A 27,131-nucleotide genomic window follows, 5' to 3' on the forward strand; every position below is an offset into this window, starting at 1 on the left:
TATTTTGGAGAACGGCCTTGCGTCTTGCCCAGGCCAGGTGAACCACGATCCTGCTGTTGCTGGGATGACAGGTGCATACCACCACACTATTGAGATGGGATCTCATAAACTTTATTTATTTATTTTTTTGCATTGACCGGCCTGGAACTGCCATACTTCCGATTTCAGCTTCCCAAGTAGCAAGGATTCTACAGGTGTGAACCACGAGCACCTGGCTAGTCCTTTATTGTTTTGTAATTTTTTTTCCCTTGTTTTGTGCTGGGGATTGAATTAAGGACCTCGTTCATGGTAAGCAAGTACTGAACTGCTGCTGGTGAGCTTCACCCCTAGCCCTACTTAGTAGCATTTATTCTCCCAAGGATAGGATATTATAACTTTGTATATACTAGCACTATCCAAAAGCAAAAAAAAAAAACCCCATACTTAATATGTGCCACATATGTCATTAAAAAAATGTAGCCAAACTTAAAAGGAAAAAGCAATGAAATTAACGGTAAATTACATTTATTCAAATTATGATTTCAACATAATTTAATAATCAATCTTAAAGATTAGTGAGATGTTTTATGTCATTATTACTTTGGTCCTAAGTTCAAAATCCAATGTATATTTCATACTTACATCATATCTGAACATTTTAGATGCTCAGTTGCTACCTATATTTGGCTAGTTGTCTCTGTACTTGACCATGCAGGTATAGACTTTTTCTAAGTAGATCTGACCACTATGAAGTCTTTCTCTTTTTTTCTTTTGGATTGTTTTTTAAATTGTGATAAAATACACATTTACCATTGGAAAAAAAAGCTAATTTATTCAAATTCTGATCAATGATTAAAGCAAGTAACTGCATTTATCTTTTAATTAGACTGGAAGCAGAGAAAGCTGAAGAAAAGTAATGTAGTTTCCTTAAAGGCATATAAGGGACTGGCTGAAGTGGCTGTGAAGAGCCTGTGTGAGCTATTGGTGGCACTACCTCATTTTAACTTTCACAACAACATCATTGTCTTGATTGTCCCTCTCATGAATGACATGTCAAAATCGGTGGGTTGCTCTAAATGGCCTTATTGCTGTTGTCCTTAGCAAAAAATTATATACTATGTGATTTCCTTCCCCTATCCCCAGTTCTTTTGGAGCTATTGCTTATTGATAAATAGTATTGATTATATTAAACACTGTCACTTTAAGAAAATTATTTGAACATGTTTAGTGGAGTGTTTTTCAACTGAAGGCACTTTGCCCCCTGCAGGACACTAGTCAAGATCTGCAGACAGTTTTGATTGTCATGAGTGTGGTGGTAGGAAGTGTGGTTACTACTGTCTAGTGGTAAAGGCCAGGGATACTTTTTAACATCATACAAGGCACAGCACAGCTCCCTCACAACAGAATTACCTGACCCAAAATATCGGTAGTGCCAAGATCAGAAACACTTGTTTAATGTAACATTGTATTTTTCAGATATCTGAAATGTGTTGTGAGGCAGTAAAGAAACTCTTTAAACAAGATAAATTAGGACAAGCTTCTCTTGGTGTAATAAAAGTGATTTCTGGCTTTGTGAAGGGCAGAAATTATGAAGTTAGACCAGAGGTAAGCCTTTTACTTTTTCTTTTTTTTTTTTTTGGCAGTACTGGAGTTTGAACTTAGGGCCTCACTTTTGCTAGACACACACTTTTATGGCTTGAGCCACTCAGCCAGTCTTTTTTTTTTTTGTGATGGGTGTTTTTGAGACAGAGTCATGAACTATTTGCCTGAGGCTGGCTTTGAACCATGATTTTCCTGATCTCTGCCTCATGAGTAGCTAAGATTACAGGCATGAGCCACCGGTGCCTGGCTACTTGTGATAATTTTTTAGTGTTCACTTATTTCACTAAATATTTGCTATGTGCAGGCACTATTCTAGGTCCTGGGGATAAAAAAACAAAAGAAACAAAGCTGTGTATTTGTGGTGCCTATATTACATAGTAAGCATATTAAATCTTTGTTACATAGATTGCAAATTTTTCTTGGTAAAGCTGCCTTTAATTTGCTTTGAGCTTGACATATGAAGCTGTATTATTTTCATGCACAGAGACATCTCATTCTCAAGCTTTACAGAGTTTCTTCCAGAAGCTTTTTTTTTTTTTTTTTTGGTGTGTGTTGAATAGTAAAGTCATTTGACATCTTTGAGTATATACTGGTATGGTTGCAGATACACAGTACATATGGCTGTATTATGTGTTATATATATTATTACGTGACAACTATGTATTAAAATGTACTAATACATACAGTATTTTTAATACATAGTTATATGTATTAATATATTTTGTACATCTGAAATGAATGGCCAGTATATTTTGTCATTTATTTAAGATGACTTTTAGGGTTTTTTGTTTTGTTTTGTTTTTTGAGGTAGAGTCTCTTTCTCTATGTTACTGTTCTCAAACTCTATTGTAGCCCAGGCTGACCTGGGACCTGAGATACCCTTGCCTCCCAAGTGCTGACATTACAGTTGTGTACCACCATATCCATCTTATTTGTTACATTCTTAAGTGAAGTTTTATAGTTTTCTTCATTTGGGTTTTGGATATTTGTGTTAAATTTATTTTTACTCATAGTGTTATTTGTTAAGCTGATATTTTCTATTCAGGTGCTTATTTTCTTACTTAATAGTTCTTTCGCCATCAAATCCTTTTTTTTCTCTTACACGTGGTAATTTCAGTTGAACCACTAAGGTGGCAAATACTAAGCTTAAGTAAGAGAACTGTTTCGATCTTTATTCATAATTATAGAGTGATCAGATAATAAGGCTTAAACATGACATTCAACCATAAAGAAACTCTTGCACCTTAGTGATGTCATAACAAAAACTGTATCCCCAGGTGCTGGGTAGGGATCAAACCCAGGGCAAGCACTGTACCACAGAATTATTTTCATGGTCTCCTAAAATCTATATCCTGTAATTTGGGGTTATTTTTTATTGGTAAGTAATCTTTTGTAAGTACATAATTGTACCTACAAAATATTTGAAATTGACCTTTGTAATACGAAGAGTCACTTCAGATTTATATTTTATATTTTTAGTTATACTTTGTTTTTATTTTATGCTTTTAGCCTTATTACCTGAAATGCTCAGCTTTCTGAGCCTACTAGAACATTGAAATAATACAAATCTGTATTTCTCAAGTTTTTGTTCTAGGACTACAGCAGGTCAGTAGGTAGTTTCTTCCAGAGAAGGTAAAGTGTTTTAAACCCTTTTTGTGCTGTGTATTTGAACATGAAAATGGTTGCTTTGGGACATAAAATGGCAATTTTCAAGGTACTTCTAAAGTTTCTGAATGGTGTAAGGCAGGAATTCTCATTTTTGACCCTGGACCAACATCAGCTGAGAAGTAGAAATACAAACTCTGGGGCTCCACTCCAGACCTACTGAATCAGAAACTGGGGATGGGGCCCAGCTGATGTGTTTACATCTGTCAGGGATTCTGATACTCGCTAAGGTTGGGGAACCATTGGCTTAAAGGAAAACTAGCAGTCTTCAAATAAATAACACTACTCTTTGAGCTGTTTTTTATTGTGAGAAAGATGGATACTAGTGCTGTTAACTGCAGAACTGAAATAAGGTTGGTAAATTAAAGCTCATTTAGAAATATCTTAATTTCTCCTTTTTTCTTATACTGTTCAGTTTTTTGTCTGTATACTCTGTAATCCTATCTACTAATGCAGTTATACCTGTTAAACAGTAAAGTTTTGTGTAGTATCCAAATACTAGCATTATTTCATAGGCACAAATAACTGAATATGATTAGCAAAAAGATTCTGGAACTTTTTATGTGAGAAAAGATGTTTCCAAGTGTTTTTGCATGACTGAAAGAAATAACATTGTTAAATAATGTTAATGTTAAATGAAAAATGTTTTTCTATACAGAGTTTTGGAGGGCAGTATAAATATCAAGCTGTGTATTTGTATTTTTTTCAATATTAGATGTTAAAAACATTTTTGTGCCTAAGAATCAAAGAAGTTGAAGTGAAAAAAGATACAGAGGATATTAATAAACCAAAAAAGTTCATGACATTCAAGGAAAAGAGAAAAACGCTATCAAGAATGCAAAGAAAGGTTTGGTTTCTTTTATTTTTTTTTTCATTTAAGTATTCTGTTATAATTAGTGTTAGGTTAATGTCGTAGTATAGGCACAGGTAAGTCATAGTTAAGAAAGTAATTCTTTTTTTCTTCTAAGACAGGTTGGCCTCTAACTCATGATCTTCTTGCGTCAGCCTTCCAAGTGCTGAGATTCATAAAAATTTTGAAAGCTGATGGTGCAGACACCTATCATCTTAGCTCCCCAAGGAGGCTAAGGCAAGAGAATTTGTGTGCCCAGCTTGGGCCACAATTGTGAGACCCTCTCTCAAGAAAGAAGCAAAACAGTGAATTCAACTATGATATATTGCAAGAACATTTGTGAATGTCACAATGCACTCTCAGTACAACAATAATAATAATTAAAAAAAAACCCAAGAAAATGAAATCAAATATTTAGAGATTTTTTTCCCAGTTATTGTAAAGAAACATTTTCTTAAATCAATTTGAATTGACAACTGTTGGCAGAAGAACAATATTTTCTCTCATGTGGCTTTTTATCTTTTGGCTTTTTAGATCAATATAGAATTATTATGATACCTATTTTTTTTCCTTAACAGAAAGGATGCATTCATATGTGGTTTTGTTAATTGAACCATTGTTTTTTATTGGTTGGAATTCCAACTCTTACTTAACTTGGGTTGACATTCCATGGAACCTCTTGATATTAACTGAGACTTTGGAAATATTAGGAATGGGGCTCAGAGCATGTACTTTATAGGATTACTATGCGGTTTACATGAAATGATGTACATAAAGCATTTAGCGTTCATAACATCAGGCAAGCTTTAGAGACATTAGTTGTTACTGCCACCATCACAATAAAGCATTGTTACCATTTCTCAACTGTTTGTTAGAGTTATGAAATTTCTTGTAAAACAAAATAGAAAATAATTTCCAGGTATATTCATTGAGTAGGTCTAATTTTTGAAAACAAAAAGTATCAAGATAGAGTAGTAATTTGCAAACAAATGACGATAAATGTATTAAAATTGTGTGGTATATATATAAGGTAAGTTGGTTATCTATGTTAGGAACAGCACATGTACAGTTGTGGGTAGGGAACATATGTATTAAAACTGTGTGGTATATATATAAAGTAAGTTGGTTATCTATGTTAGGAACAGCACATGTACAGTTGTGGGTAGGGAACAGAGACTCAATAAAAACATGGTAGCTCTTTAGAAATTTGTTTTTTATATACTTTATTATAATTATTGTTGTACTGGGTCTTTAACCTTCTCACGAAGGAAGCAAACTTACTTCAGTCTCCTGTGACTCAGGATGCTTGGTAACCATTGTCTGCTGCTCTTCCAGCAGTGGGGGTGGGAAAATATAGGTATTTTATTGAATTGCTATATAGTATCTGGTTTTACATGTTGTGTAGAAATAGGATTGGGGAAGAATTATTGGCTTCCATGTTACAGATTATTTAACACGAGGAAGTATTTTTGAGCTCAACTTACTCTTTTTTGAAAAACCTTTTTTTTTTTTGTTTTTGGTTGGTTCTGGGGTTTGAACTCCAGGCTTCATGCCTACTAGGCAGGCACTCTATTCCTGCGTGATTTCGCCAGCCCTTTCTTTTGAAAATTTTTTAGTTGAAATAATTATAGAAAATGATGCATATTCCATGTATCCAACATTCAAAATGAGTAGATATCAATATACTTACTTCAGTTTTTGTCTTGAAAGGAAAGAAACAGGGCTGGCATGGTGATGCACACCTGTAACCCCAGTTACTTGGGAAGCAGAGATAGTAGGATTGCAGTTCAAGGCCAGCCCTGGCACAGTTAGCAGGAGACCCTATCTGAAAAGCAAACTAGGGCTGGGTGTGGTAGCTCATATTTATAGTCCTAGCTACTTAGGAGGTGGAGATACAAGGATCATGGTTTGATAAGGTGGGTTTAGTGGTGCACTAAACCCAGTTAAGCAGGAGGCATTGATAGAAGGATTGTGGTGTGAGGCTGGCCTGGGCAAAAAGCATGGCCCCTATACTGAAAAATAAAGCAAAAAGGGCTGGAGGTATGGTTCAAGTGGCAGAGTGCCTGACTGGCTGTTTCACCAAAAAACCCCAAACAAACAAACACACACACACAACACAAAAAACAAAACCAGTTGGTGAGAGTAGGAATCCCCTTTGTTTCTCTCCAGTTTCATTTTGCCTTTCCCCAGCGGTAATTACAGTTATGGATTTTGTTTGGTTGTGTATCTTATCCATGTTTTTCTACTTTTGCTTATGTTTATGTTCATATACAATATATGGTCTGATTGTGTATTTTGTAATGTTGACATTCTGCCTCTGCTTTATTCACTCAGTGGTCTATACTCTTTTTTTTTTCCTTCTGTTTTCAGTGGAAGAAAGCAGAGGAGAAACTAGAGCGAGAGCTGCGGGAGGCGGAAGCTTCAGAGAGTACTGAGAAAAAACTTAAACTGGTAGGTGATTTTACATTCGGTTATACATTCAAAATGTTAAGTGAATATAACTTCAAATTTATTGTTTCAACTTTTTAGTGTATAATTTTTGTTTATTTCATGAGGCTTAGGTGATTTTGTGCTGTGCAAGAAAATACGATGTAGTTGGTACTAATTTTATGAAATCACAAGTTGTGTCTTCGCTTTGTTAGGGGTGAGAAGAGAAGATTATTTAGCTTTGAAAGTCATTATTATGCTAACCCAAAGAAAGCATACCTAAAGTGATTTTTGTCTGTTTCCTCTGCCAGCACACAGAGACTTTGAATATTGTGTTTGTAACCTACTTCAGAATACTGAAGAAAGCCCAGAGATCACCTCTCCTGCCAGCAGTTCTAGAAGGTCTTGCCAAGTAAGGGCTGTGTAGGTTGAAACTTAGATTCGTTCTAAATATGGAGGCCAAAGTAACCATGAATTTTGAAGAGAGCCCCATGATGACATCCCAGTGTCTCAGTTTTCCTTTCTGCCTTTCCTTGAAACTTCTTAACGGTGAACTTACCTTTTATTTTTAGGATCTCCTTCACTAACCCCTTTTTGCTATTCCTAAGCTTCACTCTCATTCTTGCTTCTTTTTGCACTGCGTGTAGTCAGTTATCTACCAACATAGTTTGGGTAGATCATGCACATGACTGAAGTCTATTTTAACCCAGCTTGCAGGTCATTTCTCTAGACATTGAGCTCTGTTCTTGCTAAAATACATCTTTTTGCATATCCTGTCAACACTAATGGTGAATGTGATCTGGAATAATAGTTGTCCATTATTAGATTTGAGGTAGTGTCCTCTTCTCATTGCTGTCCAATAGAAATATAATGTAAATTACATATGCAATTTAAAACTTTGTTAGCCACATTTGAAAGGTAAGAAGATACAGGTGAATTAATTTTAATGTATTGGACTTGACTTACCTAAAATATTATTTTAATTTCATTATTAAGCTTTAGTGAGATTTGGTATCCTTTTTAAAAATATAACATGTCTTTGAAAATTGGTATATATTTTACACTAACCATACATCTCATTTGGAGTAGTTATATTTCAAGGCTTAATAGCCACATGTAGCTGGTGGCTACCATTATTGGACAGCACAGCTTTAGAAATGGAGTTATTCCAGAGACTAATCTTTGGAAGATGTAAGTCCAGTTCATTATAAGAGATTACTTTCTAATGACCAAAGCTGTTTGGCAGTGGCATGGATTTTCTTATCATTGACGATCTTCAAAGAAAGGCTGATCGGAGATGGGATTATTTCCTTCTCTGCATGAGACTTGTTTGTTGTTTTCATGGCCAGTTCCCTTATTTTACCTACCTTTCTTCACACAAATAGAATATGCTATGTATATGTTCTGTATATATATTCTCTATATAGTGTGGTGGTTAGTTTAGGTATTTTTCTATGTTAGCACATATAGATCACTTAATTTTTTAAGTTCATAATACTCCATTATGAATATCATTATGTTTTTCTTTTTTTGCAGTACTAGGATTTGAACTCAGGACCTTTACCTTGAGCACTCCACCAGCCCTATTTTTGTGATGGTTTTTTTTGAGATAGTCTCACAAACTATTTACTCAGGTTGGCTTTGAACCGTGATCCTCCTTATCTCTTCCTCCTGATTAGCTAGAATTACAGGCATGAGCTACCAGCACCCAGCTGGATATCACTACTTAATTGGTCATTCCCTTGTGTTACACTAGCAGTGCTTGTGTAATATCTTCATGCACTTATGTGGCTGATCAGATATGCTCATTTTAAATTCTGATAAATAATGCTAGATTGCTTCCCACAAAAGTGGTAGCAGTATACATGGAATAATACATCACTTCTAAGGTATCACCTCTATGGTCTTTCCTTGGGCTAAGATTTACATAGTGTCAAAACTCTTAGTAATATTAAAGCATGATCCTTATTTTAACTTACTTCAGTGCCTAACATTTTATAGTATACACAGTACTCTCACATTTTAGTAGCTCATGTCATTTGATGGTCTCAGTTGTTTCTAGAAACAGAGGTTCAGGACAATCAAGTGACTTGTGTAGGAGCACATAGGTAGTTGTTAGTAGATCCTTAAATTGACACCAGGTCCAATATTCTTTCCATTTTTATTTTTAAAGATGTCATAATGTCCATATTCTCTATTTTTAGTACAGGGGATTAAATTGTTGGCCTTGCACATGTGCCATTGAGCTACACCCCCTGCCCCAGGTCTATATTGTTACAAATTACAGAATCTTCTTTCACTCTTCCCTGCGACCTGTTTTCTTAGAAGCTGATTCTGCTGGCTGCTTGATGACTCAAGACTGCTGCTAGAAACCTAGTAAACTTTTCTCAGGGAAATTCTTTGCTCTAGGCAATTTCTTTCTTAGGCCAGTATTTTGAACATATTTAAAATCTGTTTAGTGTCTCATATAGTCCTACCAGTATGTTCAGTATGGTGTAAATTATTAAAAAGCCAATCAGAATCAATAAAATTTATCAACAGTCATTGCCATCATAGCTAACATTTTGAAATAAAGAATATTAAGAGCAGTTTTAAAGTGAAGCTTAATTTTACCTGCTTTATTTCTGCTTTTAGATTACCTATTAACAAAGTTTTGTTTGATTCTAGGTTTGCTCATCTTATAAATGTGGAGTTTTTTGATGATTTATTAGTAGTTCTTCATACTCTGATTGAGTCTGGTGTAAGTAAGTATTAATGGATTATGTTTTAAAGATATAAATGGTAATTATCATTTTTAATATCTTTATTTTTGTTTTTTAAGGACCTAAGCTATGAAGAAAGCCTTCACTGTGTCCAGACTGCTTTTCATATTCTTTCCGGACAAGGTAAGATTTTTTGTTGTTGTTCTGGTACTGGGTTTGAACTCAGGGCCTTATACTTGATGACACTTGCTAGGCAGGTGGTCTACCACTTGAGCCATGTCCCCAGCCCCAAGATATTTTCTTAAGTTTTTTTGGCTTTGTAGTTGAAGGCTATAACTTTAATCTATGTTTGTTTTCATTGGAAAGGTGATGTTCTTAATATTGATCCAATGAAGTTCTATACACACCTGTACAAAACACTGTTCAAGCTACATGCAGGTATGTATGTTTAAGTAATGTTTCCATAATACATATTTGTTAACTTCTAAGACTATAGCCACAATTATAGTCAATGAGAAATAGAAACTGGTACATAAAATGGGGGCCTGCCAGTACCATGCTTCTGTATTTAACCTTATGTAAGACTTGGAGAGAGAGAACTTTTGGAACTGACTGAAAATGCAGTAAATACAGCTCACTGCATCTCTTAGGAGTATGTCACTATTATATTGCTTAGAAAAATGGTTTGGGACAGGTATGACATTTCATCTTGTTTTTCTCTGGAGTTCAAGGAAATTGCATAATGAAAATATGAGAACAGCTTTGAAGGATATATTTGGTGTTTTAGGTGCTACCAATGAAGGTGTTGAGATTGCACTTCAGTGCCTTGATGTCATGCTAACCAAGCGCAGAAAGCAAGTTTCTCAGCAACGAGCCCTTGCCTTCATCAAGCGCCTTTGTACACTTGCTCTTCAAGTTCTTCCAAATTCAAGTATTGGCATTTTAGCAACTACCAGAATATTAATGCATGTAAGTAGTAATACAAATAAAGAGATCTAAGTTCTTATATTGTGTAGTCAAGTTCAAGACTGGCATTTTGCTTATTTGATGTGTCTTCCCCTTTTATGTTATCATTTTAACTACTAAAGTTATTCACAGCTAGGTGTGGTGACACATGTCTATAGTCCCAACTATTAAAATTGCTTGAGCCCAGGAGTTTAAGGCCAGCTTGGACAACACAGTGACAAACCCATTTTCCTTAAAAAGAAAAAAGAAATATAATTTACATTTGTAACAAAATCAGGTGACAAAAGAAGTATGTAAGATTACAAAAGAAAGCATTCTCATTCTACTGACACTTCTTGGAGGTAACCATTTTTACCATTTGGTGGGAATCTTTCCTGTAGACTTCTTTTTTTTTAATTCATGTGTAAGTGTATGCATCACAAACATCACAAGGTTTTTTTTTAATGGAAAACAGGTAAGGGGATTATGCTATACACTACTTTTTTTAGTAAATTTTTTTATTAGGATATATTCATTATAGGGGGTGATTCATTATGACACTTCCAGTTAGACTGATATTGTACATTAGTTACATTATTAGTTACACTAGCCCATCTTCCCCCTCAACCCTTTCCCCATCCCACTTCAAGCAATTGCAAGAGGTTTCTTTGTTCTGTTTCATATAGGTATGTGAAGTCCATCTACCTTATACCATCACCTTAATCTCCTTCCTTCACTCTCCCTCCTCCCCCAACTCTACCTATTTACAGTCCTGTTTTTTGTTATTAATATTTAAATTGATGTCTCAATGCATCCCCACTGTATACTTTACTTTGGTTCATTCAAGCTCTTCCATTACTCTCCCTTATCCCATTACCTCCTATCCCCCATTTTTCAACAGCTTTCAGTACACATCCTTATATCCTCTACCTTCACATCTTACGCGAAATTACTGATGCTCTGTCATTCTCTTCTACTTTCCCTCTTTCCATGGAGTAGTTCCACTGTTAGAGACATGTTCTAGACCTGAATTTGTATATGATCATGCTTGTTTTTGTGTATATGTTTATCTTTTGGATTTATTTTCCACGTATGAGAGAAATCATGCAGCCTTTGAGTTTCTGAGTCTGGCTTATGTCATACACTATTTTTTTTTTTTAAACGTTTACTGGTAGTGGATACATATGGCAGTACAAATATCATTACTTTCTCTTTTTGTCTCTCTGTCTCTCTCTGTATCTGTCTATCTAATCTATTTGATTTTTTTTTGTTTTTGTGGTTCTATGGATTGAAACCAGGGCCTCATGCATACCAGGCAAGCAATCTACCATTTGAGCTATACCCCCAGCCTTTTTTATTTTTATTTTGTTTTTCAGATAGGGTCTTGCTACCTTTGCTCAGGTCAGAAACTTGAGATCCTCCTCCCTCTGCCTCCCGAGTAGCTATTATTTTGGGCATGCGCTTACCACAGCTGGCCCTACTTTATCTCTTTAATGATTAAGGTTTATTTAGTTCTTTGTTGAACAAATACTTACTCAGTTCTTACTATATGCCTGTACTGTTATAAATGCTTTATAAACATTGACTCAATTTTTATAACTGAGGTAGCTACTCTTATTTTTCCCATTTTACAGATGGGAAAACATCTAGAGAGGGTAACTTGCCTAAAGTGACACTGTTAGTAAGTAGTAGAAGTGGAACTCAAATTAGGTAGTCTCATTTTGTGCTCCTTTATTCTCTTGGTAGATATAGGTTTTTATTATTGCTATTTCAAGTGATTCTGTAGTGGATGTCTTTATACATGTATTTATATAAGAAAGATTTCTAAAACTGAGATTGCAAGGTGGAAAAAATAGTCTGTTTTCTTTTGTAAGACAGAATAAATTCAAAACATTTTTTTCTCCTAATATAAAGTTGAGTTTTGTCTCATTAAAACTAGGTATAATGACTTTATGCTTAGCCCTTAACTATAACCATAAATGTAAATGAAATACAACTATAGACCAGTAACATTCTTTAAGTTAGTGCCATTAATTCAATTAATGCTTTTTTATGTGATATTTTTGCAGACTTTCCCAAAAACAGACCTGTTGCTTGACAATGAATCTCAGGGAAGTGGTGTTTTCCTCCCTGAGCTGGATGAACCCGAGTACTGTAATGCGCAGAACACTGCTTTGTGGGAATTGCACATGCTGCGGGTAAGAGCAGCCCTATGAATTTTGTGTGTGTGAGCAGTAATTTTTCATAATATAATTTGCTATAGGATTCCTTTTTTAGAATTCCTATTTAGTATTGTTACATTTTACTTCATTCTTAATATTCTTTAAGTTGTTGAGGTACAGTTTCTAAGGTAGCAAAAAGTGACAGTTTTGTGAGGTGAGGTTACGAGAGACTTATGGAAATCTTTCCTAACACTATTTGGAATATAAAGAGGGTTTGTTATCCAGGTACACTGTGTTGGATCCTATCCAAGGAGACTTCAGTATTCTCATTGCAAATTGGTTTCCCCTGTGTCCTACAGTGTCCATTGCCCTACAGGGTGGAAAGCATTAGAGTGAGCCTTGTAGAAAATAGGAGTATCAGGGGATCTGTTGTTAATTTTTTCACTCAGAAATACAAACTGCATTTTGATTTTTCTTTTCATACTGTAAAGCAAGACTAAGCTTTGTTACTGGTAACTTGGTCATCAAAGCAAAGGTAACATTAAAGCAAAGATAATTCTCTTTCTGGAGGTATATGATTCCAGTGAATTACATACACATATATAGTGTCTTTTAAAAATTGGTGTAATTTTATTAAAGAAAGCCTTTGTTGTAGTTACTGTTTTCTGAAGTACTAACCTGTGCAAAATGTGGTTGTCCTATTTCCTCTTCAGAGACATTATCATCCCATAGTGCAGAGATTTGCAGCTCACCTGATCGCTGGAGCACCTTCTGAAGGCTCTGAAGCACTCAAACCAGAGTTGAGCCGGCGGTAGTATTTAGTATTGCCTTAATTTTTTTTAAAAATTTTATGGGTTTTTTTTGGGGGGGGATGGGGGTGGGTAATGGTGCTGGGATTGAACCCAGAGCATTGCCTCATTCTAAAACTACAAAATTCAGGTTCTGGAGATAGAGCTTTATAACTCAGTGGTAACATGCTTACCAAACCTAGCATGTACATGGTCCTGAGTTTGATCCCCAGCATAGGAATACAGCTGTACCAAATTCAACTTTGAGAAATTTGTTTTGTATAGTAGTAGATTATAAAATGTAAAGTGAAAGTGGGTATCTAGATTTAGTCTCACTTTGTATTCCTGAATTGCTCTATAAAGAAAACATACAGGCTATAATTTTATTGTTTGTTTTGGGTAAACACACACACACACACACACACACACACAGAAGCTTCTTTCCTCCAACTTTTTTTGAAAACTTTCAAAAGTTGAGAATGTGGTGATTAACCTTTATTTCCACAAAATTATGAAATAACTTCATTTGTACAGTAAAGGAGAAACATGGTAGATACTCTTGTGTCTTAGTCCATTTGTGCTGCTATTGAAAAAGAAAAGTGCCTGAGTCTGGGCAGTTTATAAAGAATAGAAATTTATTTTCTCATAATTCTAAAGACTTCAAAGTCCATGATCTAAAGATTGTGTGGTGAGGGGTGCTCTCTGCTTGTTGCTGTACCCTCTAGAGGGGAGGAATTCTCTGTCCTCCATGGCAGAAGGTGGAAGGGCAAGCAAGCAAAACACTTGTAGAATCTTCTTAATTGCATCTAGGAGGGAGGAGCTTTCATGACCTACTCATCTCTCAACTGGCTCTGTCTCTTGATATCACATTGGCCATTAAGTTTCAATACCCGAATTTGGAGGGGATAAATTCAGACCACACCTGACAATGTACCCAGCACCCTGAATTAACATTTTGCTGCTTGCTGTAGGTTTTCTGCCTTGTAACCCATTGATTTTTTAAATTTAGAGATCACATGTGACCTGTGTCCTAGACTTTTCAGGGTTTGAACAAAAATTGAATTAGCTGCTATTTTTTAATTATTGGAAGAATTTCCCTAAAATTTACTTTACCTTCTCTTGGAATACTAGATTTAGTGATTCTGGCCTATTTATATGGCAATATAGACTACTATATTTATATTTATGTAGCAATATGACTGCTTTTGCCTCCTCTAAATGAGGATGAGCTGCAGTTTTCCATAAATGCTTTTCCTAAACGTTTTTCCTCTGGGGGGAATAGAGATAAGGCCTTACTAAAAACAAAATGGCCATTTACTTTTTCCTTCCCTTGTACTTCTCAAGAGACCCCCATCTCTACAACCCCAGCCTTATGTTTTAAAAGGGAGAAAAACGAGAAAATTCTTTGTCGTTCTTTTAATTAATGATCCTCAACATTTGCCTCTTTTGTGCCAGTTTTCCTTTCCTGGAGGAAGATGAGGAATGAATTTATCCCAAAGACTTGCCAAGAGAGATCATAGTGTTCTTTTCCTGGAGGAGGTTGGAGTGTGAGCCCAATCACAGCCTTTGCCTATCTCTTTTAGAGAATATGAACTAACCCTAGATCATTAAGGATTCACTTATATGCTATGGCTACAGACATGTTCTCTGTCTTGAATGTCCTGTCCTTTTTCATCCAGGCCAATAGCTGAAGAGTTGAGTGAAGTTTGAAGTCCATGGATGATAACTCCATGCATTACTCCTTTGGCTCCAGTGACAGACTTAGTTGTTTATGATTCATGTAACTGTGGTTGAGTTGGGATTTGGTCACCCAGAACAGGATGTCTTTTGCTTAGCTTTCTCAAGGACTCAAGGACTGCATTTCTAAGTGTATACTAGATTTTTTTGAGATGGATGTAGTTGAGTAATTTTGACATTACAGGGGAATTTAGGATTTATTTCAAGTGAGTGGGTTACTTCATTGGTTGGTTTTATTCTTTGGGTATAATCTAATTATTTTAAATTCAACAGATTTGATAGTATCTCTACATTTCTACTTGTGATTATAGATCTGCAGTTGAACTTTTTGAGATTTACAGCATGGCAGCAATGACATTCAGTCCTCCTGTTGAATCTTCAAACTCCAAAAAGAAGGTATGTGATACTTCTCATTTTTTAAAAGAATAAAATACTGAACTAATGTGTCTCAGTAACTCTCCAACTTGCTTAATTGTTTCATAGGTAGTTACTTTCATGTTTGTGTTAATAGTAGGATGGATGTTTGAGGTTGAAATTCAGTGGAGATAGTAAGACTGCTTAACTCACTATATGTCCAAGACTTGACTTAGCATCTCTCATTATCATAGTTCACGGGTTGGTGTTAGCTGTTGCCATTTTCAGTTTTGTTAGCTTAGCTTTTACTAATGGTATAATTTTAACTTTTTTCCAGGATAAAATTTTACAAGGGGACTCATTTTTGAATGAAGATTTAAACCAGCTAATCAAAAGACATTGCAATGAAGTTGCTACTCACTCACCCCTAGATTTCACCAAATATTTGAAAACTTCACTACGGTAGTGCAGAAATGATGAAGAATCAGTGGACTTTCATTTTGTGTGTGTGTGTGTGTGTAGGTTCACATACCGATGTTAAATTAGGACTTTTTCTTATTATACAAGGAAAACTTCTTACAAAGGATTAGTCCTTTGCGTGGCATAGGACTGTGCCCCAATTTTGAAAATGTCATTTCGTTAAGAAAAGTGAATTGGAAGTCTTTGTCTTCCTAGTTATTTGGATGTTTCTTTTTAATGATGGTGCCTTTTTAAAAAAATTTCATATACATATTAAGTTACAATTTAAAAAAAAAGTCTTTGGGGAGGTTGGGTGTGGTGGTGTCCTACCATAATCCCAGCAACTTGGAAGGTGGAGGCAGAGGATCAGACATTCAGTGACAGCCTGGGCTACAGAGTGAGCCTCTGTCTCAAAAAACTCAAAAGAAAAAATCTTTCTGGGTTGAGATATGCCAAGCATGCACATGGCTCTGAGTTTGAATACTAGCACCACACGTACACCAAAAACATTTGGGCTAGACCTTAGTGAAATGTAGTTGCTATATTTAAATTAGAGCACTGAACATAGAAAAATCAAGATGGAGAATGCTTTTTAACATTTAGCTACTCTGTACAACTAAATATTCTTTAAAAACCAAATAAATATAATTCTTATTACAATACCATGGGTGGAAATGAGGAACAACCTAAATTTGAGTAAAGTATGTATTTTCTGAAGATTTTTGAGAAAAGAAAAATAGCCCGAAGCTGGTGCCAGTGGCTCATGCCTGTAATCCTAGCTACTCAGGAGGCAGCGATCAGGAGGATCACGGTTCAAAGCCATTCCAGGGAAATAATTTGCAAGACCGTATCTCAAAAAAAACCCCGTTGGCACACAACAAGGGCTGGTGGAGTGGCTCAAGGTTTAAGCCCTGAGATGAAGTGCCAGTACTCCTTAAAAAAAAAAAAAAAATAGACTCATGTTCATTGGCTTTTGTTAAATAATACACCTCAAGAAGTGACTTAATTTGACCTTTTAAAAAAACAGTGATTGTTTATATGGCTACTTTCAAAGAATGGATTCCCTTCCCTGCCTGTGGGCAGTACTGGGGTTTGAACTCAGGACCTCACATGCTAGGCAGGCGCTCTACCACTTGAGCCACTCCACCAGCCTGTATGGCTACTTTCAAAGAAATTTTGAATGTGATTATAGTATCTTTGAAGTTCTGTGTATTTTCTTACTTGCTGTGGAAAGTGATGGGGGAAGAACTGCTAGGGGTGGGGCAGGACAAGTCCAAGACTCTGCAATTCTATTTTAAGGATATATGTACTTTTAAAATTTTTATTTTATACCTACAGTTAAGGTACATATACTTACGAATATAATTGTAAAGCAATATTTTATATAACAGCTATTGCCATATTCTAAGAATGAAGTCTCTGTATAAATATTTTCTGCTGTTAATAGTTGACTAAGATAGATGCTTTCATTGCTTCTTGTGAGAATTTTTTAAAAAAATGGACAGCAGACCAGCTAAATAGATCTCTGTTGCTTCGGAGCCATAGACTTCAGTCATTCAGTCTGGCGCTTTAAAGCTCTTTTCTTGTGAAATAACTGAAAACAGAAAATTCCTTTATCATTCCAGCAGAGGAGAGTGTGGATAACAGCTTAACCATGTGTATGTTTCAACATATTCTTGTATGTGATTTTTTTAAAAGTATTTTTGAGGTCACATTTTTAAGACTTGTTGGTTAATGATGAAAAAGATATGGCTTAGCATATAATATTTGTAACCCACCATTTAAGCATAAAACACAGTCCAAGAATATTTCAATGTGTCGGATAACCAAAGAGTCTATCCCTGTCAGAGCACAAATGACCAATGCATGTCACAAATCATTTATTTTCCAAAATACACAAATACATTTATACTTAGCTTTGGCAGCAAAAACTGTAGCTTAGGTGAAAAATCCATTTTAAAATAGAAGTTCATCAGGTTTTCATCCTTCTGTTACGCTTTTAACTGACTTGTTATATATGTGATTATAGTGGGGCCATAAAATTAAAAATCTAGTATTTGAATATTCTGTATTTTGAGGATGAAATATGTTTGTGCATTAGCTTACATAACCCTATGTTAATGAATTTAATTTTCAGAGCTAAATGTTATAGTCGTTAGTAATCATAAATGCACATACACATACCCTGAGGCTATAAGCTATAGCCTTAACTTTTTTTAAACTAGATGAACACTGAGCACCTAGTATGTGCTTAACACTATGCTAGGCATTTAAAAGTGAGTGGGCTAATGGGTGTAAGACAGCCTTAGTTTTCCATGACCTTTGATGCTGAGTCTTCAGCACACTTTTTAAAAATGCAGCATTACCAAATTCAGAATAGCATGAGTTGTTTTAAATTTCAAAGAGGAAGTCATCTGAAATGAGGATGGTGTCACTGTTTGATGGCAGGCTTGAGCATACTATGTTTTGAATCTAAGAGACCTGGAAAAACAGCTTAGTAATCATGGAGATTCAGTATGCATTTCAAAAATACTCATTTTCTGGTATTCCTGTGTTAGAATCCTTAGCCATCAGTTAAGGATTGGTTTAGAAGGTGTTACATAGAGATGGTAGAGAACACATAAATTAGCAGTGGATTATGGGAATGAGAAAGGTCTGAACTTTTGTCTAAGGGGTAGCCTTTCTTTTTGATAACTTTTGTATTCACCTTTTCTGGCCTCAGTGCTGATGTGCGAGAAGCAACAGAAAAGAAGTATAGACTGCCATCTTGAGAATACTTTCTCTGGGGCCACCTTTTCCTCTGCCAAATATAAGTTCAAAGACACCATTTGGGTTGTGGAGCTTTGTATTTTAGAGTTAAGTCAATTTTACTGGACTAGTAAGCAAGCTCTGATTCCTTTTCAGAATTAAGTAAGATCTGTGGTATCTGAGCAAGGAGAGAGATTATAACAGGAGAGAACAGAGGCAAGGAAAGATGAGTTAAAAAAAAGGAAATTGGTACATAACATACTGGGCCCACATTCACTCATGAGCCATCACGGTGGGACGCCTTTATGGAAACAGGTTTGATTAAAAGCAAGGCACGAATAACTCCACTGTTGTTGAATCCATACTCCATATATATCTTCAACTGCAGAATTATTTATAAATAACTTGTATTTGCTAAGGATGACATGTGAAGAAACCTTACCTCATGAGGGTATTTTCTGTCTTTACCACCTACAGATTTATCTCCAGCTATCCCTAATTCCTTAATACCCTCTAGTACTCTTACCTTGTGAAATGTTCAGTTCCAAATGAACTGAGAGAAAGATAGTTTCTGTTCCTTTGAACATCACATAGCACACTGGATTCTTGCTCTAATCCTTTATTGCTAGATCTAGAAAAAAAAAAAGTTGGACCATCCAACAATTCATACTCCTTTAGTTAAGCTTTTAAAAATGCTGTAATAAAATCAGTTTGCATATTTAGATTCTTTTCCATGTCAATTTTACTGATAAAATTTTGCTATCCAGATTTCTTACAAGCTAAAAATTATAAAGTCATAGTGAGTGGAATTCTAGTGGTTATTTTAGATATATTCTTTACTTAGATTACTTTAGGATTAGGTCCTTCATTTGAATATTGATACAGCTGTATAATTCAGATAAGCATTAAATAAAGATTTAGTATTTTTGGCAAACACCAGGTTGTATAATAATGCAGTCATACCTCACAGCAATATTTTGGTCAATGATTTACTGCTGTATGGGATGTGAGAGTGATCCCATAGAGTTGTAATGGGACCAAAAAGTTCTTATTGCCTAGTGACATCATGGCCATTTTAGAGTTTGTGTCAGTACACTCTGATGTTCGCACAATGAAATTGCTTAAGTGAATTTCTCAGAATGCATCCCTATCATTAAGTGACATATTACTGTAGTAGACTATATTTTTATGTAGAGTATTGTTCCTAAAATCTCAAAGACTCAATTACAATAGAGCATGTACTTTAACCTCAAAATGTGATTCACAACCAAGTCGGGATGAAACAGCAATAAGCTGGATTCACATTCAGTCTTGGGTCTGTTTCAGGTTACCAAATCAACTATCTTAAAGACCATGGGAGTAGAGTGTATAGCTTAGCAAACATCAAAGTCAAATCATAAGCCTTGAGGGACAGTCTTGTTTTGCATGTCATTATTCTGCATTTTTCATTTTGACTTTAGTCATTTAGACCAGTAATTCAATTTTCAATCATGGGTAAGCCACACCACTTGACCTATTAGTTTATGAGGCTTGACAACATTTGTCACAGATTATTTGACTTAAAAGGAAACCTGTAGCACTGCACAAACTGTCAAACAGGAATAGGCTGAATTCTCTTGGTAAGAACTTACAATAACATGAAAGCTGGGTGGTGTATTTTTGACACTTACATTTCAGAATATGCAAAACAAATCACATGGGGATTGTTTCATTCGTTATAATTGGTAAAAGAAAGTCTCAAAGCAAAGGTTAGGAGTTTTAGTGTGTTTTATAATTTGAAGAAAAAGATATTAAAACTGAATGGACCAATATAAAGAAAAATTTGGGTTTACTTTAGATGAACACATTTCAATTTTAAAAGTTATAATTTGCTTTATACCAAGAATGAGAAAAATCCATTACACTTTTTTGATAGTTTTGTGTAGTAAGGTTTTAAGTATGACTTGGATCAGTAGCTCTAGTTAATCAGAAATGAAGATGAAGCTTTTTTACATGAAAGTCTAGCCCATTTTAGATGTTCAAAGCATTTTATTTTTTGGAGGTTTGTCTTCAAATAGTGGGATAGAACCATCCATGCTGCAAATCCATATTAATATCAAGAAAGCTATGACTAATAAATATATAAGTAAAGTGTCAGTACAAACCTTGCAAAATAAATAAATCTACCTTAAACACCAACTCTGTCTATTTTTACTCTTAAAAATGATTAGGTTTCTTATTAAGACATCACAACTCAGGACATTAAATTATACATCATTCTAAATTCAATTTGTGAAAACTAAAAATGGGATAATCTGTGAATATATGAGCAATAACCTTTTAAAAAACACCATTTCTATATGTAAAAAGAAATCCTGAAGAAGAGTGCACTATGATGCACAATGTAGGAACTAAGTTGAATCTTATGTTATAGGACATATTTACATTTGCAATGCCCAAAACCTTTTCCATTTTTTAGCCACAAAATGTATGTCTAGTTTTCTTGTTTTTCAGATCTCTGTTCGTCTTGTTCCCTGTTCTATAAGTTGGGTTGGCAAACTGGCAAACTCCTGCTTGCTATCTGTTTTTGTATGGTCCTAGAACTAAGAACAGTTTTTGTACTTTTAAGTGGTTGAAAAAAAATCAAAAGAATATTTGTGATATGGAAAGTTATGAAATTCCAATTTCAGTGTCCATAAATAAAGTTTTATTGGAGTACACATTCATTCATGTACCTATTGTCTAGGGCTGCTTTTGCTGTTTATAACAGCAGAACTGAGTAGTTGCAACAGAGACCATATGGCTTCAACTCTAAAATATTTACTCTCTGGCCTTTTACAGACAAATTTGCTGACCCTTCTTCTAAATCAGTTATTACAAGCTTAGTTCTTTTTTTTTTTTTTTACAACTTATGACAACTGTACAATGGCAAACCCCTGGGTTTCTTTGCATTGTTCCTCAGCAAATTGGTTGATAGCTAGCCCTGTGCCATTTTGCTTGTCATTAGCATGGATTTCATCCTGTGTGAAGAAGGCCGCAGATTAGAAGTTATCAATTTCCAGTTTAAACCTAATGAAAATAAATTATATTTCTTTCCACCATGTTCCTTCTTGACTTTTAACTTCTTGCCAAAAGATCTTCACCTGTATAACATTGGATACATAGCCTTATTAGTATATTGAAAATAAAGAAGCAGTAATATTTATAACTTAGCAAGATTCACAGCTCTGGTGGCTAGATTTGGGGGAGTCTATTTACTGTAATTCACAATACTAAAACATGAATGTTCCTACAAGGTAGAACATTAGGCTATTTCTGCCCTAGAACAGCAGAGTCTTTAGAGAAAAGAAGTTTTTATCACATTCACATAAATTGTTCAGCTTTAAGAAAACGTGGAAAGTATGCACTCTAACCACTTGAGCCACACCTCCAGTTCAAGAAAAGATGGAGTTTTTTCAACTATGTATTACTTCAGAAAGAACAAGATGAATATTCTTAAATTATTACTAGAAGTGGTAATTTTAGAATAAAAAACATGAAATAGTACGTCATTAAGAAAGTGGCAAAAATAGGGGCTGAAGGCATGGCTTTTAAAGTGGCAGAGTGCCTGCATAACAACCTTGAAACCCTGAGTTAAAACTCCAGTACTGCCAAAAAAAAAAAAAAAAGCAAAATACTAAACTTGCTTTCTTACGAGCACATAAATTCCCTCCTCTTTTTTTTTTTTTAAACAAGTGCTCTTAGAAACATCGTAAAGAAAATCATGATGTGGGATGTAAATTCACATAGTTGCACCAATGCCTATTTTTAAAGAAAAGCTTTTCTAACTTCTAGCAAAGCTCTAAAGACAGGTACATGCTTCTAAATGTCTGCTTGCTAGGGGAAAATTGAATCCGAAGGCAATCATCTAAATCATTGTCACTTTACTCCACTTTCCTAAAATACAAGTAAATTAGTAATGCTCACCATAGTACACATAGTAGTTTAAAGGCAAATAGTGGAGTTGTATCCATAATGTACTCAAAACAGTTTTAGAGTACACAGAGGGCTGCTTAAATGTAGAATAGTACATGTATAACAAATTTCAAGTCTTAGTGTGTAGTTTCACTCTTACAGAAATCACAATATAGATGTGATGTAACATCACCCCTGTAATTTATTTCATGCTAAGTTTTGAATGTGGAAACTTTAAATTTTTTTATCCCTGTTCTTAGTGTCATGCTCACACCTACTACCATATGAGTCCATTTTTAAAAGTTGGAGAGGCTCAACATTGGCGTTTAATCCTAAAGCTCACTTGGCTTTTGAATGACGCAGATTGTCTCAAAGAAAGTAAATCAGAAAAAGAAAGTTGAACTTTGGAAGCTACATTATTCCATGAATAATAGTCATTGTTAACCTGATGCTACGTTGTGTGGTTTGTTGCCATAGCTGTGAGATTACTTTCTGGTAATTCTTTCAACAACTCTGAACCTCTTAGAATAGATGGATATGCAGACACTTTGGAGAGGGTGGTTTCCTTGGCCTTGTCTGTTATTTTGTAAAAACCTAGCAAGTGTCATTTGGGGTACCAGTTATTTCAGGAGATGGTCCTTAAACATATAAGCGTGTCTCAATATATTGAGCCGTTAGAAATCAAGTTTGGCTTAGTCAAGTATCAAGTGAGTAGACTGGTGGCATACACTTGCAATTACAGTTACTCAGGAGGTGGAGGTGGGAGGATTGTGAATTCCAGGTTAGCCTGGGCAAAGGCAGCAAGATCCTATCTGAACAGCAAAATAAAAACTGAACTGGGCATAGCTCAAGTAGTAGAGTAATTGCCTAACATTTGTGGAGCCTTGGGTTTAATCCCCAGAACTGGAAAAAAAAAAAAAAAGAAAGAAAAAAGGTATCAGTGAATTCTTTGTGAGCTTCTGCAGATTTGTACTTTTTTTTTTTTTTGTGGTACTGGGGTTTGAATTCAGGGCCTACACCTTGAGCCATTCTACCAGCCCTTTTTTGTAATGGGATTTTTCAAGATAGAGTCTTGCGAACTATTTGCCCATGCTGGCTTCGAACCTCGATCCTCCTGATCTCTGCCTCCTGAGTAGCTACAGGCCTGAGCCACAGGTGCCTAGCAGATTTGCACTTTGAAATTCCAGAGAGTGATAAAGACAGATGGTGAAGCTCTGTAATATTAACATCAATATCTTCACTATGCTATGTGTTTCTTGTGAATTTTAAATCTCAGAACTGCAACAGAACAAGTGAAAAGTGGGCCTTAATGATTCCTTATTCATGAAACTAAGAGCTGGGCGTGGTGGCAATTGCCTGTAGTCCCATGTACTTGGGAGGCTGACAGGAAGATTGAGCCCAGGGGTTTGAGGCCAGAGTGGGCAACATAACCTAAAAAAAACAATAAGTGAAAAGAAGGAACTTGGTTCCCTCACATGTTATTCAGGTTCTATATAAATCCACTGTAAAACAGAAAAAGTTTACTCTGTACATGAACACCAAACAGTGAGCTGGCAACTGACACCCTAAATTTACTTCTTTTTCTTTTTAACCATTGCATTTTGACATTCTGGATGCCAGAGTATTCTTTTTTTTTTTTTGTGGGACTGAGATTTGGACTTGGGGCTTTGCACTTACAAAACAGGCACTCTACTGCTTGAGCCACACATTCAGTACATTTTGCTCTGATTCTTTTGCCCATGGGGGTCTCAGGAACTATTTGCCAGAATTGACGGTGAGCCTCAATCCTCCTGATCTCAGCACCCAAATTGCTAGGATTACAGGTGTGAACACCAGCACCTGGCTCTAGAGTTTTATTTGTTTAATTGAGGCAGAAGGAGATGCTGAGGCTAAATCAAGCCTAAGCTGGAACAACATACAACTAAGAATCCAAAGGAATAAAAGCTGAATGATTCAGAGTCCTTGAAGGATGTCCATGTGAGGTGTTAATAATGAAGACAGTCCTTCCTGTATCTGATGAAATAACGCTGCTAGGGCACTTTGGGGAAGTTGGTTGCCCTCTTAGGGCCTTTGCTTAGTTATCTACAAATAAGATCTAAATGTTTTTGTGTATGTGGTTCTGGGAATATGGAACACAGGACCTTGTGAATGCTAGGGAAGCACTCTATCACTAAACTACATCCCCAAGCCTTTTTTTTTTTTTTTTTTGAGACAGAATCTCACTATCCCAGGCTGTCCTAGAACTTGTAATCCTCTTGCCTCTGCCTCCCAGGTGATGATAGGGTGTACCACTACAACTGCTGGTCTAAAATTTTATTTAATTTTACTTAATTTTTGTGTGTGTGTGTGACTGGGGTTTGGCTTTACGCTCACAAAACAGGCTCTTATAATGCAGGCACCCTACCACTTGAGCCACACCTCCAGTTCGTTTTGCTGTGGTTATTTTGGAGATGGGATCTTGCAAACTATTTCCTTGGGTTGGACTCAAACTGTGATCCTGACCTCAGCCTCCCAAGTAGCTAGGATAACAGGTGTGAGTCACCAGCACCCGGCAAGTCTAAAAATTTTAAAGCTCAAGTTATATATGTATGTGTATATATGTATGTATGTGTGTATGTATATGTGTATGTGTGTGTGTGTATTTTTTTTCAGAGCCTTTGTCCTGTAACTATGCCTTACAAAGTAGTTTCAGCTGAGCCCTGTTTCAAAACGATGGAGTGACATGGTATACCTGTGTAAAGCATGCTGTCCTTGGTCACTGTCGATAATCCATTGTGTCACTGGAGGACAAGACTCCCACAGGTTTCTCCTCCTTGTTTTGGACACTTTCTGAGGCCATAAACTGAGGAGATGATATGAATCCTCGGGGCTGTTTAGTTGATTTGGTGAGCTTCTTGAGTTCACTTGCAAAAGAGATGCCTCTTCTTTTATCTTCACGGGATGCCTTTCAGGGGGGAAAAGAAACTTTCCTTTATGTTAGGTTAAACCCAGGACCCCGAGTCACATGCACAATGTCAGAGGGAGTGCTTTCCATTTTTCTCTCTGGGAAGAAGAGCTGAGGGACTCAAATCTCAGAACTTCTTAACCACACACAGGGGCATATTGTTTTGGTTTTTTCCCATACAGTAAAACCAAAACTAAACAGTCTCTCAGCTAAACTCCTTGGCTCAGGAACTTTCTATATCAAAGGATTTATGAACAAAGCAAAGTAACTTAAACTGTACCTGCACCTGCTCCTTTAGCTTAAGGATGAATTTTCCTGCACCTTTCCACTTGCTTTGGGCTTGAAACACACACTCCTGATCCAAAAGGACCCTCTGTGAGGACTTTGGGGTGGAAGACTTCTTGTTGGGTGTGTCTTTTACCACCTCTTCCAAAAGCACATAGTCACCTGGGTTGGGGTTGCTCAGGATGCTATAGGAATATTTGGCTTTGCATAAGGTCTGAAAGATAAGTTACAAGCAACTGAATAAAGTATCTCCAATATCAATCAAACTTGAAAGTGGAAAAGTGCACAGACTTTTAGAAATGGTCGGGATCTTCTGGATCATGTCATCCAGTGCTGCATTTTACACTTGTGTAGTTATTATAACATCTTTTCAAGTTACCTCATATAGCTTCCCAGTAGTCTACAGTTTAGATGAGGAAGCTTGAACTTACATAGGTTAAGCAGATTCCAAAGTATGCACAGCTAATACATAACAGAATAAAGACCAGATCCAGATTTTCTGTACACATCAAAACTCAGACATGAATGAAGGTCATGTAGCCAGAGAGGGGCAGAATTCTGTCCTCAGGAGCTTCTGTGTCCTAAAAGGCTGCCTCTGTCACACTCTTGGATATTGATGGAATTTTAGAGGTCACATGTTTTCTCTTTTTGTTTAGTACAAGAGTATTTTTCATTTATGCATTTATTCATCTATCAAATGGTTAGTCAGGGCTACAGTATCCCAGATACTGTGCTGTACTTTGAGAAGACAAATATATGCAAAAGAAATGAGATCTGAAATTAAGAGTTGATTAAGGAACTAATAACCAAATTATCACCCAATAGAAATAGCAAACACATTTAAGTAGTGTTTACTGTATACTAGGCATTGTACAAAACACTTTACATATATTTACTGACTTAATCTACACAATAGCCTTGTGAGGAAAGTACCATTATACTATGCCGAAGTTATCCATGTAGTAGCACAGTGGTGAGCCAGAGCCAACTGGAATGGCCTAGTGAAATCTGACACAGTAGAAGTATTTACCCAACAGAAATAAACTTGGGATTTTTTTTCCCCAAAGAACTAGTTTACCAGTGCCCAATACAAATGAGCTCTTGCTCAAGATCTCAGTGTAAGTAGAGCTGGGTTTGAACCTAGAGCAAGTTGGTCAAAGGTCTGTGCTCTTCACCATTGTGCTATGTCACTTCCCAAACAGGTGTTTAATGTATGCAAACTGTGAGGAACCTAGGAAGAAAGAAAGAGTTCTGTGAATTATGTAACCAAAGAACCTTGACCTAGAGGAGTGGAGAGGGTCAGAGTTGGCCTCCTGCTTGTCTTCTATGGATACTTGAGAGGTAGTGGCTCAGGCATTCTGGGACATGAAATTACCACTCTGAAGAATCACCTCCTCAATCCATTATTATCGGCCACACTCATGGTAGACACTAGTTATGTATCTGTTGAAGAAATGAACTAATGTTTCCTAGCCTTAAGAGGCATACTCTCCCTTTGCAGGTTTCTGCTGTTCTACAATTTCATTTATAGAATGAGCTGTCAGTGCATAC

General features: G+C 35.9%; 2 protein-coding genes across 9 annotated transcripts in view; one reads left to right on the forward strand and one right to left on the reverse strand.

Annotated features, from left to right (window-relative positions):
- The window catches only part of Noc3l (NOC3 like DNA replication regulator), a 29,822-nt gene extending 12,090 nt beyond the window's left edge, over positions 1-17,732 (forward strand). The window contains exons 9-21 of the mRNA XM_074078738.1: positions 866-1,041; positions 1,456-1,584; positions 3,962-4,093; positions 6,467-6,547; positions 6,835-6,935; positions 9,191-9,263; positions 9,345-9,408; positions 9,592-9,663; positions 10,013-10,194; positions 12,240-12,368; positions 13,046-13,143; positions 15,169-15,253; positions 15,549-17,732. Of these exons, the coding sequence (XP_073934839.1) occupies positions 866-1,041; positions 1,456-1,584; positions 3,962-4,093; positions 6,467-6,547; positions 6,835-6,935; positions 9,191-9,263; positions 9,345-9,408; positions 9,592-9,663; positions 10,013-10,194; positions 12,240-12,368; positions 13,046-13,143; positions 15,169-15,253; positions 15,549-15,677 (1,451 nt within the window). The 3' untranslated portion in view covers positions 15,678-17,732. The remainder of the gene's footprint in view (positions 1-865; positions 1,042-1,455; positions 1,585-3,961; positions 4,094-6,466; positions 6,548-6,834; positions 6,936-9,190; positions 9,264-9,344; positions 9,409-9,591; positions 9,664-10,012; positions 10,195-12,239; positions 12,369-13,045; positions 13,144-15,168; positions 15,254-15,548) is intronic.
- A 3,551-nt stretch (positions 17,733-21,283) lies between these two features.
- The window catches only part of Plce1 (phospholipase C epsilon 1), a 363,378-nt gene continuing 357,530 nt past the window's right edge, over positions 21,284-27,131 (reverse strand). For all 8 annotated transcript variants that reach the window (XM_074078733.1, XM_074078732.1, XM_074078737.1 and 5 more), the window contains 3 exons: positions 25,576-25,794; positions 25,083-25,295; positions 21,284-21,540 (listed from right to left, as the gene is read on the reverse strand). In XM_074078733.1, coding sequence (XP_073934834.1) covers positions 25,107-25,295; positions 25,576-25,794 — 408 coding nt within the window. In that variant the 3' untranslated portion in view covers positions 21,284-21,540; positions 25,083-25,106. The remainder of the gene's footprint in view (positions 21,541-25,082; positions 25,296-25,575; positions 25,795-27,131) is intronic.

Source organism: Castor canadensis, chromosome 7, assembly GCF_047511655.1.
Source record: "Castor canadensis chromosome 7, mCasCan1.hap1v2, whole genome shotgun sequence".
Classification (NCBI taxonomy): Eukaryota; Metazoa; Chordata; class Mammalia; order Rodentia; family Castoridae; genus Castor; species Castor canadensis.